This window comes from Hemibagrus wyckioides, linkage group LG03 (assembly GCF_019097595.1).
Source record: "Hemibagrus wyckioides isolate EC202008001 linkage group LG03, SWU_Hwy_1.0, whole genome shotgun sequence".
In the NCBI taxonomy this organism is placed as follows: Eukaryota; Metazoa; Chordata; class Actinopteri; order Siluriformes; family Bagridae; genus Hemibagrus; species Hemibagrus wyckioides.
The window spans coordinates 7,391,192-7,408,002 of NC_080712.1; the positions used below are offsets into that span (position 1 = coordinate 7,391,192).

Sequence of the window (16,811 nt, forward strand, 5' to 3'; positions counted from 1 at the left end):
AAACACCCAAGAATGGCTAAGAACAAAACTTTGGACTATTCTGAAGTGGCCTTCCATGAGTCCTTATCTAAATCCTATTGAACATCTGTGAAAAGAAGTGAAATATGCAGTCTGGAGAAGGCACCTTTCAAACCTGAGACAGCTGGAGCAGTTTGTTGTGAGAAGTGGGCCAAAATACCTGTCAACAGGTGCATATAGTCTCATTGAGAGTTACAGAAATCGCCTCATTGCAGTGATTGCCTCAAAAGGTCGTGCAACAAAATATGAAGTTAATGATACCATCATTTTTGTCCAGGCTAGATTTATTAGTTTGTTTTTTAAAAGCTTCTCTTGAAAGCTTCTGTTTTTGTCAGTTTCAAGTTATTTCAGTTACCATTGTGGGTTTTTCTTTCTTTAATGGAAGGGTACCAACAATTTTGTCTACACGTGTATACTATTGGAAGAAGTGTCCAAATGTCATTATGTGAAGGGGTTTTGGGTGTGCAAAAAATATTACTGTAGAGTATTGATAATAAATGAGGGGGGCTTAGTCGTTAGCATATTAGCATGCCAGATGTGGACAGTAATGAAGTACATTTACTTGAGTACTGTACTTAAGTACACTTTTTGAGTATCTGTACTTTACTTGAGTATTTTTTCCTTGTTACTTTAACTTCACTACATTTGAAAGACAAATATTGTACTTTTTACTCCACTACATTTCTGTCAAGGTCATTGAGTAGAAACTAGTTACGTTAATCAGAGGATGAATTTTTTTTTTTGTACTCTTGTAGTGTCACGTGTTGTGAAGTTCAATGGTTTTCCGTAATTTTTTTAACTCATCAAATGGTGGCAAAATGGACGAAGACGGATCATCGGCACAGAGCGTGCATCCATGGCCATACTTAGACAGTATGTTCCAGTTTTTAGAAAAAGAGTAAAGATTCTTTTCGTTTTAAATGTTTGCTTTGTTTACCGAAAACAAACCACATCACAGCCTACAAAAACTCTCCATCCAACTTACGGAAGCATATTGAGGTATATATACTTTTAATTTCTGGTAAAATCTTGATGGATATTGCCTGTGCCATGAAGTATGTATGGTAAGGCAAATGTTTTTTTTTTTTTTATGTAATTGTTTACCTAGTTGCCATAGCTTTGCATATACACCACCAACGCATTGGTAATGATGTTAGATAACATGCAAAAATGTATGCAAATCCTCATACTATCTGTCCTAAATAGTATTCGAAAATAGAATTAATATGCCCCAAATCATAGTATGCTAAAAAGAGTATTCCAAAAATGGTCTTCATCTTCTGGTAGAAATTCAAAGTGCAGAACAATGCACACTCTAATGGGTAATATTGCCCACAACGCATTGCACGAAGGAGGGAGGAGCCTTAATAACAGTGCAAATGCATATTAAAACAGTGTAAATGAAATGTGGAAATATATATAACATATAAAATGTGAATAGTAAATTATATTGGATAAATAAGAATGAATAAAATGTGAAATTCTTTGTTTATGATGAGTGTGCATAGCTAGGCAACAACATTCGCTTTCGTAATATGACATCCTTGTATCTGTGAGACATAGCATCATTGTCACAACTAATGGTTTGAAATTTTTGTTTTGATGGCAAATAAGTCTTTTTGTTTTGCTCTTTGCTCAGCAGTGTTGCTGTTGGGCAGTTATACAGCTACAGTTATACAGCTACAGTTATACAGGTTTTAAAGCAGGTTGGGTTTTTTTTCTGATCATTCTGCATTTACAGACCACTTGATTCAAATGTGCATGAATGGATAAACATAGATGTGTACTTTTTTGTTGGGGGTAGGAGTATTAAAATAAAAATGATTATACCTGTCTGTTTTGTCAGTTGAGTTGTTTAATTTCTATAGGTTTTGTAACATTCTAAAAGCTCTTAATTCCACAGATACTACAAACTGGTCAGTATATTCACTAGGTTGCTATCAAAGTTTTGCATTCAACAATAATAAAACAATGTGTCGACATTTACTTTTTAAATTTACTTTTGATACTTAAGTACTTTTAAAAACAAGTACTTCGGTACTTTTACTTAAGTAAAAATCTGTCTTTACAACATTTACTTGTAATGGAGTAATGTTTGACCAGTAGTATCTGTATGTTCACTCAAGTAAGGAAATTGTGTACTTTGTCCACCTCTGTAGCATGCTAGACTTAATGTTTAGGGATTAATGAATGAACAGGTTGTGGGTATAAAGGTTTGGATACAATGGCTTGTGTATTTATTTGTTTTTCTTGTTCCTTCATTATGGAGGCTTGTACAGTTTTGGTTCTTGTTCTATTGTAAATTATGTACTTTAAAGAACTGAATATGTTTGTTTTCTAATTGATGTTCTAATAATATATGCGTGCTCTTTGCTCTTAAGTCAAATGAATTATATTGCTATTAAACATGGACTAACAGCTGAATGGGCGGATCTTCTGAATAGGTAGGTAGTGTGTATAGTAAATATCTGATATAATACCCTCTCTTGTTGCTAGGATTTTTAGCAGCAAACACTTGCTCTAACCTAAGCTGAATGCTGTACTGCAAAGCAATTCTCTGAGCAGATCCTCCATCAAAAAGCTGAAGATTCTGAATGGATGCCAGGCTTACATTCTTAATCATCATACACTAAAGAACATGTGACTTTGCTGACTGATCCCTTAATGCAAATGAAGTGAAGAAGAGGTTTTCTAATATTCCACGATCAGCAGTAATTCGACATTGTGAGTAAACTTCATTCATTGTTTGCACTTTGCAAACTGAAAAATGAGAAAAATGAAAATTTTCTAATTGCATGGTTGTTTGTAGTATTCGTAGTGGTAATTTAAAAAAACTGAAACAAAAGTCTACCAGTTTTGTCAGCTCTAGTGCTTTTGGCAGCATCTATATATAAACTAAGTACTTACATAAAAAAGGGAAACATATTCCAGTTCACTATAGGAGTGTTTTCCATACCCTCTTTCATGACACTCTTAAGCACTAGTATAGGCGCATTAACGGTATTATAAAAGTAAAGATCCACTGCAAATATCTGAAGACTAAAGTTGTATGATATAAAGGTATAAATGTGATTAATTAAGAATTAGTGACAAAATATTGAGAAGGCAGATTGTTTATACTATTTTTCTCTACACAGTCTTAAAGATGACAGCCACCACAGTACAGTTTCAGGCACTGACCTGTCTATATCTCATGATGATCCTCTTAACAAGTCAGACAATGGCCTTCATGCCATTTTTGACAAAATCTAAAAAGCACCAGGACATAACTCGTGATGCAATTCTACAGACAACAGTCAATGTTTGCAAATTTCAAGCACTCCAGCAGGGGCAAAATTTTGTTATGGTAAATAAAGCTATTTATATCTACTGAATTAAAAAGTTTTATTTGTTTGTTTGTTTATATTGGGTTTTTTTTTTCTTACAAAATATTTAACCCTTTTTTTTATCTTTTTTAATCCAGCCAGTCCCACTGACAGTAGAGTCAGTGGCAGAAGCTTGTTCCTCATTTAAATTAGCCAAACATTTTCAAAGGAGCATTGATACAATAAATAAAAACAATGCGTGGATTGACTTTCGCCATCCTTTTACTGGAAGTTACCATTTTGACAATGAGGAGTTTTTATCTGGACGGAATCTTATTACTGCAGGAGTTTCTGCTGTCAAATACAGTGTCAAGCAACAGAGCTATCAAGCTGCCAGAGAGGCGCTTGGTAAAATCCTACACACTTTGCAAGTATGACACCACTGTATCATAGAATAGCAGTATTGCTAATAACTAAGATGAAGATATTGAGTATTTTAAAACAAATTTGAAATTAATCTGCATGGCTGTTATGCATCCTGCTTCAATGGGACACTAATTGCTCACCAAATAATTCATTGCTCAACAGAATGTGAGGCTTAATTGAAATTGTAGTGATTGTGTTATGTTTCATTTAATGCCCTAAGGATTTCTACAGTCATAGTAATTGGATTGAGCTGGGAAAGCAAGAACCTTATTCCAACCTGATTAAACCAGACACCCCAATAAGCAACATAGCAGGTAAATATATACACACTTGTGGTTTACTAACATTTTAGATAGATCTTCTACATACATACATACATACATACATACATATGTACATACATGTGTGTACATTATGTGGAGGGTTTTTTCAGATGACACGTTTCTGTAATAAATTAAAATATGCTTAAATAATGAATGCAAAAAATGACCAAATCAGTAGTTATGTTATTATGGCACAATGTTACTGTAGAAGATTGTGTGTTGATAATAAATGAGGGGGAGGGGAGCACAGTGGTTTAGTGGTTAGCACATTAGCATGGAATGTGGGTATAAAAGTTTATATATAATGGCTTGTGTGTTAACGTGTTTTTCCTGTTCCTTCATTATGGAGGCTAGTATGGTTTTGGTTTCTATTCTATTGTAAATCATGCACTTTAAAAGAATTTAATGTGTTTGCTTTCTCATTGATGTTCTAATAATATGTAAATGCTATATATATAAAAAAAATATATATATATTTATAAATGTCAAACAAATTATATTGCTATCAGTCATGACTAACTACTGAATGTGTGGATCTTCTGAATGGGTGGTTAGTGTGTTTTGGTTTCTATTCTATTGTAAATCATGCACTTTAAAAGAATTTAATGTGTTTGCTTTCTCACTGATGTTCTAATAATATATAAATGCTATATATATAAAAAGAAAATGCTATCAGTCATGGACTAACTACTGAATGTGTGGATCTTCTGAATGGGTGGTTAGTGTGTATATAATCTGATATGATATCTTTTTCTTGTTGCTACAGCAACAGAAGTTTTGTTTAGCAACAAATACTTCCTCTAACCTAAGCTGAACTGCAAAACAATTCTCTGAGCAAATCCTCCATCAAAAAGCGGAGGATTCTGAAACTGGATCTACCTTAGTATTTACACTAGAGAACACATGACAAAGCTAACTGATCATTTGACACTAACAAGAAAATTATAGGTTTTCCAACATACCACAAAACAGCAGTAACTCCACATTGTGACATAAATTTGATGTCATGCAACATAAGTTCCTTATCTGTTTTGCCAGATTCAGAAACATGCAGCAAATGTACTGGTGACACCTGCAAAGGAAACATCCTGGTACAGGTTACAGAAAAGCAGAAACTAACATCAGGATACTTTGGCTGGTCCAAACCAAAAGGTAATATCTCAAAGATTTCAAGCAGAAAAATAAAGTCAGAGAAGATCATACAGACAACTGTCAGCTGATTATATTTTTCCATTTTCCCTTTAAAAAATGTGTTACATTTTCACTTGCAGTGTTAAAGGATTTTGATATTTTGTTCACTCTGTCATACAAATTAAATATTTTGTATCTTCAAATTTCTATTTTATCATAAGGAAAGTGCAGTCATGGAGGATTACTTGATATATCAAGTTGGTTTGAAGGTGGCATAAATAAGGATACTGACAGCTCCCACCATGGTTATCTGCATTATGAGGCGGCATCGGTAGCTACTGCTGCTACCAGAGAACTACTGGAAGATATCAGAGCAGCGATTGGAGATTCTGAATTTCTTAGGTATCAAAACAGATCTTTACCTGTAAATGATAGCACAGACAAATGCATACAACTATGTACTTGCCCTTTCAGCTGAATACCTGTCCAAATTCTCCATACCTTAGTCTCACGTAGCCAGACTCACAGACTGATGGCAGACTTTATGGACTCCATAGCGGCTTTTACTGGCCAAGGAGCACCCAAGAGGTTGTCTGACTGACATGTAAAGCAACCAATCACAGTCAATTTTGTTCAGCGTCATTTTTAGGTACAAGAAAATGTAAAGTCAATGTCCCTACAGTAACAGACTGGCATGCTTCTTCGATGAGGCAAATAGAGCTTTGTTGTCGATGGCTTTGTTCTTAGGGGAACCATTTAAAAAAATGTGACATGCACATCTTCTGGAAATACTCTAGAAGCCAACTAACCAGATGATAACTTCAAAATTCCTGAAGTGTTTCCAATTTTGTGTGCCATATGTATTAGACATTCATACAACAATTTGTGGGCATGACATCTGAGACTACCCATACCCCAACCTCACTCCACCAGGTCATGCAAATTGGTTGCCTGTCAATTGCTCCCCAGCACTCAGAGTTCCCTTAGTGTAATCAGTGAAGTCAGTGCTTATGATTATGGGTAGAGTCTGGACTACAATGTCCAGTGAGGTTCATGGTGAGTGGGATGGTGGTGGATATGTTCTAGTTTATAGAGGAATTGGTGAATTTAGAATGGTTTTTGATTGTATGGAAAGTTACCTGTATTGAGGCTGTACAATTTTTTAGGAATGGTAACACATGATTAGTCAACAGGCTGATTTTATGTTGTCAGAGGAAGTATACGCTTGACCCTCCCTCTTTAGTTTGTAGTTGTGGTGTGATACAGGACTGTTAGTTAGTGAGTGGCAGTTGTTGGAAGCTGTAGCTAGTGAGTGTGTCTATATTGGCAAGTTGAGGAGAAAATGAGAGATACAAAAAAAACAGGGTTTATCACACTTCATAAGGTATTCTAAAGTATATTTGCAGATTTTTATTTAGTTAATTCCTCTGTCTTCTCTTTAGTTGCAAACCCAAGTTTATCTGCTCAGTAATACAGTTGTGTGTGACACTGACCTTAATTATCACCCCTCAGACTGATGGGATTCAGCCAAACGTCAGTACTGTGTTTTGTTATTGACACCACTGGCAGCATGGGTGATGACATTGATGAGGTCAGGAGAGTTACTTCATCCATCATTGACAGTAAAACAAGCACAGCAACTCAACCTTCAGAATACATCCTGGTACCATTTAATGACCCTGGTAAGTCTAATTCTTTATATGCTTAATAAACACTGAATGATTCAAGGCTATATGTGTAATATAAATAGAAAACAATTCAATTTCATCAGCTTCTAAGGAGAGACTGAACGTAATAATCACAACCAGGTCTTTGCTGCACACAGTGTAACTGTAACGCTACCCAGTGTAACTGCATACTCCAAATGTCACTAAGCCCACTTTGTCTTTATGAGCACCACCTAGAAAACTCAGCCTGGTTAAAGGCATATATTATTAGCTGCTACAAAGATATTTATCTTTGAAAACCTAAACTTGCCTAAGACTGCAACATCCCGCACTCAGGCTGCAGATACATAGCTAACTAAGGCTCCTAGCACCCCAAAAAGACAAGCTACATATCACATGGCACAGAATTGAGTCTCCTATAACTAGAGCTCTTTTAGGCTTTCAGCAGGTGCTTCACTGAGGAGCACAAATCTGTTTGACACAGACACTTGAAATTCTTTCCATTTTAGGACTGTCATCAACGGTGATAGCATTTTTAATTAATTAAATAATGAGATCATATTTTTTACTCATTTATAGTTACATGCAGGGGCGTCGCTAGGGCTATTCATTCAGGGCTCGAGCCCCGGATGTTTTTAATCTAGCCCCGAATGTTTTATCCCGAATTTTCCACAGGAGTGTAGAGGAATTAATGAAATGTTGATCGTTTTATTAGAGCACTGTTGCCGTTTACTGTACACGATTTTGACTGACATCTCCGCGCGCGCACACACACACACACATACACGCACACACGCTCTCACCAAAATACCGCGAGAGTGTTCCCTCGAATATGCTCTAGAACTGTTCTCGCGATACCTTAATGTCCTACACCTGTCGGTCTGCGCGGCACCGATTTCACACCACTTGACTAAAATACCTTACAGCCCTTAAACGAGACAGCAATAAAAATGTCAGAAAACACAACAATCTTATTATTCAGATAAAAGTGGATTAAAATCGGCTAACAAATGTATGTCAAAAAGTAGGCCCACTGTCTCTGATTCTGAAAACCCCTGACATATAGGACCCTTTAGAATATTATTCCATACTCAAGACGTACAAAAGCCTTAAATTGAATCATCCTAAAGATAGATCTAATTAAAATCTAAACTGTTAAAGCACTAAGACATTACAGTCTGAACCTCATGACTTTCTATTATTCAACTAATGCAGTATTTAAGTTAAAATACAGACATGACTTAGGTGAACAATGGACCAGAACAGACTCCATCATTCAGCTGTTCTGTCTATTGATAAAGGAATTCTCAGCACTAGAAATACTAGTATGATAATTGACCGTTTTGCTCAAGGCTCAGAGATACTCTCTGATGGTTCCACCCTCAAAAAAATAGTATAGAAAAGTCATCAAGAGCATGAAGTAGACAAGATACAAGCAGTAAGATAGCTGAGAGAATGAGAGATGAGAGAACAATAAGAGAAGAGAAGCTGTAAAAAATAAAAAAAATAAACAAAGAATAATTCATACAGTAGTGGCAGCATAAATCAGGAATGAAATAATAGGTGCATGTATAATATAGATTATTGTAAAATAATAGTAATAATAAAGGATCTGCACGGCACTGCTTCACACATAAGCAGTAAGAGATAATATTCCATGGCATACCTGTGTGAGAGAAAATGTAATGAATTTAATGAACTCCTTTTTTAGTAGCAATACTCTGAAATGATGGGAGGAGTCAGAAAAAAGATTGAATTAAATTTTCTAAAGTTGCATACTGTTTGTGTTAATTTGTGTTTATTATTAAACAATATTACATAAAAATGCCCTTACAAAATGTGTTATTCTTGCTTACCCCCTCTCCTCAATTAGCCCCGGATGTTTTGGGCTCAGCCCCTGATGTTTTCAAATCCTAGATACACCCCTGGTTACATGTAATGAAACATCTGCAGAACAAATTAATTTCTGTTATCACTTATATTATAGCAGTTATAAACAGTCATCCCCAGCACTAGAAGCATATTATATAGCAAAAACATGAGTTCGCATATTTAATTCCCCTCAATGATAATAAATTTCCATGTGTAATTTGTTACTATAGAAACATCAGAAAAGTGAATCAATTAATATTAACCTGTAATTTGACTTGCAGCTCATATTTTTTAAGTGTCATTTTTGCTTTCTTACTTAAAAACTTGAGTAGCAAAAACATAAACACAAGGAGTAGGACTATGGTCGAAAATCAACGAACACAAAAGCCAGATGAAGAAATGGTGAAAGCCAGGAGTTTTAAAAAGGTGACAAGGTAAATAGGGGTGTTAGTGGTAATTGGGTACAAAACAGAAGAAGAAAGAAGTTGTTCAAACAATGCACAAAGTTGCCCTCTGGTGGTTTGGGAGGAATTTTCTGGCGTAACCATAAAACAAATGAAATTCTGTTCTTGCGCATTTTTTTCAGATTATGGCCCACTAACAAGAACAACTGATCCTAATTTGTTTAAAAATCAACTCAGTAAACTTACAGCTAGTGGTGGAGGAGATGCACCTGAAATGTGCCTCTCAGGACTACAGGTAATTTCCGAACCCGTTGCTCTTTAATTGTCATGTAATACAAACAAGCTTCATAATGTCATTAATAATTCCTTGATTCATTAAACTTTTTAGCTAGGTATTTCTGTTTCTAAAAAATATGTCTTGCGTGCTGTAGAAAAAAATTAGTAAAAGTTTGACATCGAAAACACCAGATTAAACAAGATGTTCATGAACAGTAATTGATGTTGACTTGACAAACTAGCCTGCTAAACATGCCAAAAGTGTCAACCAAACACTAAATGTTAAAATGTGTTAAAAATAAAACATGTAAAGGTTAAAAGATGAAATGTTAAAATGTTAAATATTCATTAAAGAATGGTACATTATACTTTTTATCCATTTCTCATTACATTTATGGGAACATTTCATGCTAAAACAGACATAGTTGAAATTGATGCTAAAACTGCTCATATTACAAAGGAGCCATATATTTAAAAAAAAATAATAATAATTTTTGCTGTTTTTATTTAAAGTTGACTTCTTTTTTCTTTTCTTTTTTTTTTTACATCTTTTCCACTTGGACATTTAGACATTCCTGACTAATTACTATACAATCCTTTTATCTATTCCATTCCAGCTCGCCCTCACTGGATCTCCTCCACAGACAGAGATTTTTGTTTTCACTGATGCTGATGCAAAAGATAAATTCTTGACAAGCACTGTGCAAGCACTGATTGAGAAAACAAAGTCTGTTGTGAGTACATGCAAATCTTATTGGATTTTCTGTTTGCTTTGGCCCATTTCTAAAAACAGCATTTCAGTTCTCAAAACACAGTGCCACAGGCATTTATACTGTGAGCAAAACTGTATATACATATATATCAGAATCACCAAGATTGAAAAAGCTTAAAGAAATTTGTCAATGAGAGAGCAGTGAAGCTGTGTCTTTGTTTCATTTCTCCTCTCAAACCTTTACAGTGAGGTCTATTATCCACAGTTAGCAACTGAATGGTGCCATAAATAATCTAATTTTATAGTAAAATAAATTTTATAGTAAAAGTATAGCAAAAATGCATATCATAAAGTATCCAGTTCTGATCAGAAAAACCTATTCAGTGCATACCATTATTAATGGAATCCAGCAGTCTGCATACATATGATTTCTGTGCTAAAGCAATGAGAAATTCCAATTCAATTTATTTGTATGTTGCATATAACAATGGACACTGCCTCAAAGCAACTTTACAGAAGTATAGAAACAGAGAATAAAAAAAATTTAAGAAAAAAAAAAGTTAAGTCACTATTTATCACTTATTTAAGAAACCTTGAGAGGAACGAGGCTCAGAAGTGAACCCATCCTCATTTGCGTGACAATGGACAGTAAATAATGTAACTATTGATAATGTCCTTTCTACAACAGCAGCCAAGGGCTCTTGAGGAACTAATAGCTCAGTGTAGTTTCTGAGTTCATTATAGACTTAGCATTATTTCCTTCCTGCCAAAAGCTGATTGATGCAGTTTAGAGACAGCATGATAGTCTCCAAGTGGTTCTATCCACAGTAGCCCCCTGGGTCACAAGCTGTCCACACAGATCTATCCCCAGCAGCAAACGAACATTATAAGAAATGCTCGTAATGTTCTGATGAAATGACTAATTAGTTTGCAGTACTTTGGTGTTTAGAGAATTATTATTATTGTTTGATGATTGTACCAAAGCAAATGAGAACATCTGCAACTATTGAAACTGTTAATTTTAACTTATTAACAGTATTCTAACTTATTCTGAGATAATATTGGCAAAATATTGGCACGTAATAAGTAAAACTTCTCTCTTTTCCAATCTGAAGGTGACTTTTATGCTAACAAATGGCTTTAGTTTTTGGCGTCACAGAAGAAGTGTTGCATCTGTACATCGCCAACAGCGAGCATCCACTGGGCTTTCCACTCAGTTGAACCAGGTCTACCATGAGCTGGCTCAAGCCTCTGGGGGTCAGGCTATTGAAGTTACCAAAGGAACACTAGACCAGGCCACTGGCATTATTGCAGATATCTCCAGCTCTACATTGGTAAATACAGAAATACTTAATTATAGGAAAGATAGTAGCATAATGCTAGGTCATCCAGGTAACTTTTATTGGCACTGTAACTATCACTTGGACTGAGATCCTATTTATATTATTGGTGTCCTATCCTTACATTAAGTCCTTCAGATCCACAGTGACAATAACAGGATAAAGCAAAATAAATATTTAGTCAGGTACAGCAGAAGAGTTCAAACTTATCCAGAATTATAAGGCTGCAGTTTGCAATCAGACATATGAAAAAAAAAATTGTTAGGAAACAAATATATTTCACTGAGTAATGAGTAAAACTCACTTTTCTGCTTTTTCAGATCACTCTTTTCCAGGCTGTAAAAAACCCAGCAGGCAATGAAACCTTTTCAGTCTTTGTGGATTCTTCTGTGCAAAACCTGACAATTTATATTACAGGCAAATCTCCAGATTACACCATCACTAGTCCCTCAGGTGTGTAGATTGTGAAATGATCCTTATTCTGAGAAACAGCTACATGCACATAACATCCACTTCATGCAATACTAGGCTAAATGTGTATAATGTGCTATTATCTAACCAGGAGTCTCGCAGAGCAGCAATGTACTGAATGGGACATTGGGGCTTATTCAGAAAGTTGGTAACTTCTATACCGTGCAACCAAATATTGCAGAGCAGACTGGATTGTGGTTCTTCAGTATTAACTCAACACAGCCCTACACCATCAAAGTTGTTGGTAATTTTTGTGGCTCTCTCCTGATTATCTGTGAATTAATAAATGACAGAAATGAAAGATGTTGTTCAGTAAATAACTTACTGGGTCTGTCTGTCTGTTTGTTTGTTTGTTTGTTTGTTTTTAACATTCAGGTCAAAGTGCTGTTGACTTCATGTTTGACTTTGTTGAACTTTCCCAAGGGCCTCATCCAAGCTATGCTGTATTAAATAGCCGGCCTGCAAGTATGTTCACTCTGCATAACAGATAATCAATAACTCTGTTTAAAACGTCTCTTATATTTCTACTCTATTTTTCCATTTCATTTAGACACCAATGTCACCCTGTTGGTGACTATGGTTGGTGGGGACAGTGTGAGGCCTACTGTGGTATCTCTTATCGAAGCCTCAAGTTCAAAGTTCATCTCTTTAAATGGGTCACTAGAAGAGGTAGCTAGTGGGCAGTACTTAGTGACCTTTAACAGCATCCCAGCAGGCGAGTTTACAGTTCGTGTGGTTGGACAGATCAGTTCCTCTAGATCTTCAGATAATACCTTTCAGAGACAATCACCAACTCGATTCCAAACATCAACTGTGACCATTACTGTAAGTCTGAATAAAAAATAGACCCACTCAACCTTATTAAACCAAATTATTTAACCATGAGATTAAGAAATACAAAAATATCACATGCACTCAAGGTTAAAAAAAAGGATGATCTTTTTATTTAAATGAGCTACAATTTATTTTTGAGAGGGAACAATATTTTTTTCTACATGCATACTACCAGATAAGGGACTCAACATGATGTGTAATATAATATAATATAATATAATATAATATAATATAATATAATATAATATAATATAATATAATATAATATAATATAATATAATATAATATAATATAATATAATATAATATAATATAATATAATATAATATAATATAATATAACCAAAAATATTGCTGGATTCAAACAGCAGAAGAAGAAGAGAATGATTTTAATGAGCTTTAAAGATGCATTTTGGGTTTAAAACAGAGAAAGAAATAACTCTTTTTACTTTCTTTCTTACCCTCAGACTCAGCCTATTGGAACAATAGAACCAGGGAAACAATTCAGTCTTCCTTTCACAGTTGCAAACAATGGCACTGAAAGAGTCTTTAATATCAGAGTCAGCAATGATCGCAATTTTGACACTCACTTTAATGCATCCATAACTCTCGAAAATGGGGTCAGTGTGAATAATACAGTAACTCTGACCATTCCTGAAAAGACTCCATCTGGAACTGATGTCACTGTGACAATTGAAGCTGACGCAGCTGATGGAAGTGATTTCAACTACGCTGTGCAGCGTCTTTCTGTTATTGCTCCGGTAATTACTTACATTGCATATTACATTAATGTAAAAGGAATTATCATTGCCTAAATTCTGTTGTTGAAGAGAAGAACATTTTGGTTTTAATGCTGAGAGGCCATTACAATATTCCTCACTAGCACTGCTACTCAGATATTTGTTTTCTGTTTCTCTGGTGATCTGGGAAAAGCTTCTTCAAGCTGACTGCATGCATAGGGAGAGGTTTCCTCTTAGCAAAATCCAATCCTGCTTGGCTGTATTTTCCAGCCAAGCTTTGGTACCTGGTGGCTCAGGCCCCGCATCCACCGAGGCGGTGCAACGGCTTCAATCATGGGTTTCGAAGGTCAAGTTGGCAGAGGCAAAACAAGAGATGTGTCCTTCCCTTTTTATTTCCTCTTCCCTGACTCCAATATCCCTGTTTCAGATTTAGGAACACGCTCTGTGATTTCTCCCTATCCAGCAGAGGATCTGATCTTGATGTGGGCAATGAGGAGCATTCTTCTGTCGATCTGCCACTGCAATCTGTGGTGTTCGAAGAGCTCCTTGAGGTGTTAATGCATGCCTTTGCTAAATTAAGTTTAAATTGACCAGAAGAGAAAGTTAGTGTACACTTCCAGACTTCAAGCTATATGACATCCCTATGCAGGCAACTGACATTTTTTATGGATCTCCATGTCAGGTATCAAGGACCTGGAGGAATCCCAATTCTGCTGTTTTTCCCAGACACCTCTAATTATTCAGCTATGCTTAGGGTTGAAGAGATGATTGCAAGCTCTCTTTCCCCTTCATTGGCCACATGGACGAAGACTGCACTCACTTCTAAGTCTTGAAGAACCACCTCAGTGTGTTTGCCCATATAAGGTCTCTAGGCCTCAAGTTGATCCCATAGAAGTGTGTGCTTTGTCCTTCTCAGAGAACCACCTTCTTGGGCATATTTTGGGACTCCACCACAATGCAGGCATGTTTGTCTCCTGCTCAGGTGGCTTTCATCCTGTCAGCAGTGGAAGCTAATCTGCTAGGCCAAAGCCTATCTGTTGTTGAGATGTAGAGATTGCTCAGCCTCATTGCAGCAGCAGCCAATGTTATCCCTTTGGGTCTGCTTCACATGAGGCCATTTCAACTCTGGCTCAGGGTTGTGGGATTTCATCCCTGCAGGCATCCCCTCAGGGTCATAACGGTTATGCGCCATGGGCTTTGTACCCTTTTTATGTGGAAAATACTGCGGTTCCTGACCTTGGGTCCTATTCTAGGGGAGTGTCATTGTCTTGGAAGGCTGCCCCACCCAGGGTCTCTGAGAGGGCCCTTATCTCTCATGGCACATAAATTGCCTAGAGATGAGGGCCATGTTTGTAGCATTTAAACACTTTCTCCCACTTCACCTATAGGCATCAAAGCTTACTCCACTAGGGGTATTGCCTTGTCCAGTGCCCTGGCCAGGGGTGTTTCCCTCCAAGAAATTGGAGGCCATGACGCAGTGTCGAGTTTCCTCGAAAGGGAACATATCTGTATATCTGTATAAAGATGTCTAAAAGCTTGTTTGGCACATGGTGAATGTAACAATTTGATTAAATTGTTGGACAGCTACATGCCATAGCAAAACATCCATAGTGATTCCAGTCAAGTCCTGTTAGTAATAATGAAAACTCTCGACATATTTTAGATATTCCTGCTCCACAACTGGATTGAAATCCTCAAATGCAGTTTTCTCCATTTTCACCTAATTTTGATAACTTGTGGTTGCAATACATACCAAAGGGAAATTTGTTTTTATTTTATTTGAAGGAAAGAGTGTAGTTGTCTTACGAAACTAAAATATAATAAAAACATCAAAATGTCTGAAATGAAATTAGTTCTGAACTGTTTTTTTTTTTCTTTAAGGTAACAGATTTTACTCCTCCCATGTGTGAGGCAGTTACTGTAAATGCTAACTGTTCAGGCAACTGTAGCCTTTCCTCATGGTACCTCACTGCCAACGTGACTGATGGAAATGGATCAGGAATTCAGAATGTGAAAATCCTCCAGGGAAACGGGAACCTCACCACCACCACTGTGCTCAGTGACGCAGGCGTAAATGTCACTACGGTCATCTACAATGCCTCTTGCTGTTCACAAGACCTGGAACTGGTTGCTGTGGATGAAGTGGGAAATGTTGCCAAGTGCTTTAAATCTGTAAGTGCTACAGCACCAAGCAACAGCAGTGCACCATCTGCTGAAAGTGGTTTGTTTTTGCAAGTCTTCCTTTTGCTTATTGTAGAAATGTTATTTTACTAATTCATGAAGCTCTAAGAAAACAAAGAGAAAATATTTGAATTAGAATTATTATCCCATATTTACGGTTATATTATACCTGTTAGCAAATCAATTATCCTCTCAATGAATTTAAATGAGTCTAAACTTTGCATTCATTACTCATCAGTTTGAGGGTACCTATTATCATATACCATTTGTGCTAATCATGTAATAAAGAGTATTTACCTGCAGTTTGAAATCTGTGGCATTTATCTTTAGAATCAATTTTACTTTTTCACTATTTTATATACAAGATTAAAATATGAATATACTCTTAGGGTCTAATGTAAAACTGATTGCTGATTACAGAGTAATTACAGCCTGATTGCTATAACAGGCATACAGGGTTATAAGGTTTTAAGTCCTGGTATAGCTTTCATCTTTTTTTTTGATTGCATTTTTATAATTCAATTATATTGTGAAAATGTTTTTAAATAAACTGAATTACATTCTAGCACTGGAATCACAAAGGGGTTTACAGATGTACAATGACAAGAAGATGTTACTTAACTGGTGTAGGGTGGTTTGAACCACGTATTGCATTATACGTGTTGTCCAGGTTATGTCTTTCTCTTGAATTGTTTCCTTCTTTTGATTTGCTATGACCTAAATTAAAATGGTTGTATTCATTAGAAAGTTCAATTTATTTTTGTGTCATTATTGAATGACTCTACCTATGTAGACAGGTTCTGCTAGAACAGTTCAAAATATAAGGCAGAATCAAGGTAAAAAAAAAAAAAAAGGCAGTGGAGTAACGATGTAAAAACAGAATAACAGAGGCAGGGACAAAACGAAGGTAAACTAGAAACACAGTCAGTGTTAAAATCATTAGTCAAAAGGCTTGGAAATGCTAGATAACAATGTGAATTATGAAAATACTATCTCTTATAAAGAGTGAGTGTGAAGCTGATTGAACACAGGTGTGTGTGTTACGATATGAATTATCTCCAGCCTGGTGCTATGTCATGTGTTGTGGGAATTAGGTGGCAGGACTAAAGAAAA

The 16,811-nt window shown here is 35.9% G+C and overlaps 1 protein-coding gene across 3 annotated transcripts; it reads left to right on the plus strand.

Annotated features, from left to right (window-relative positions):
* The first annotated feature begins 2,231 nt into the window (after window positions 1–2,231).
* Window positions 2,232–16,425, plus strand: LOC131346228 (von Willebrand factor A domain-containing protein 7-like). 3 transcript variants are annotated; one of them, XM_058379662.1, is made up of 17 exons: window positions 2,232–2,462; window positions 2,569–2,742; window positions 3,156–3,364; window positions 3,482–3,754; window positions 3,970–4,063; window positions 5,111–5,224; window positions 5,425–5,605; window positions 6,716–6,885; window positions 9,329–9,441; window positions 10,040–10,156; window positions 11,250–11,468; window positions 11,795–11,927; window positions 12,037–12,189; window positions 12,321–12,410; window positions 12,496–12,770; window positions 13,245–13,538; window positions 15,399–16,425. In XM_058379662.1, the coding sequence occupies exons 3-17, from the start codon at window positions 3,164–3,166 to the stop codon at window positions 15,789–15,791; spliced, it is 2,820 nt and encodes a 939-aa protein (XP_058235645.1). In that variant the 5' UTR covers window positions 2,232–2,462; window positions 2,569–2,742; window positions 3,156–3,163; the 3' UTR covers window positions 15,792–16,425. The 3 variants fall into 3 exon arrangements, with proteins under 3 accessions (XP_058235645.1, XP_058235658.1, XP_058235651.1); XM_058379675.1 differs by having other exon boundaries at window positions 2,584–2,742; XM_058379668.1 differs by lacking the exon at window positions 2,232–2,462 and having other exon boundaries at window positions 2,486–2,742.
* The last annotated feature ends 386 nt before the right edge of the window (window positions 16,426–16,811 follow it).

What these genes read in the sequence shown, in the direction of transcription:
- LOC131346228 (XM_058379662.1), top strand. Translation starts at nt 3,164, where the DNA reads ATGACAGCCACCACAGTACAGTTTCAGGCACTGACCTGTCTATATCTC. An exon ending in TGGCTGGTCCAAACCAAAAG is followed by an intron (nt 5,225 to 5,424) that starts GTAATATCTCAA and finishes TTTTATCATAAG; the next exon opens with GAAAGTGCAGTCATGGAGGA. An exon ending in CATCAACTGTGACCATTACT is followed by an intron (nt 12,771 to 13,244) that starts GTAAGTCTGAAT and finishes TCTTACCCTCAG; the next exon opens with ACTCAGCCTATTGGAACAAT.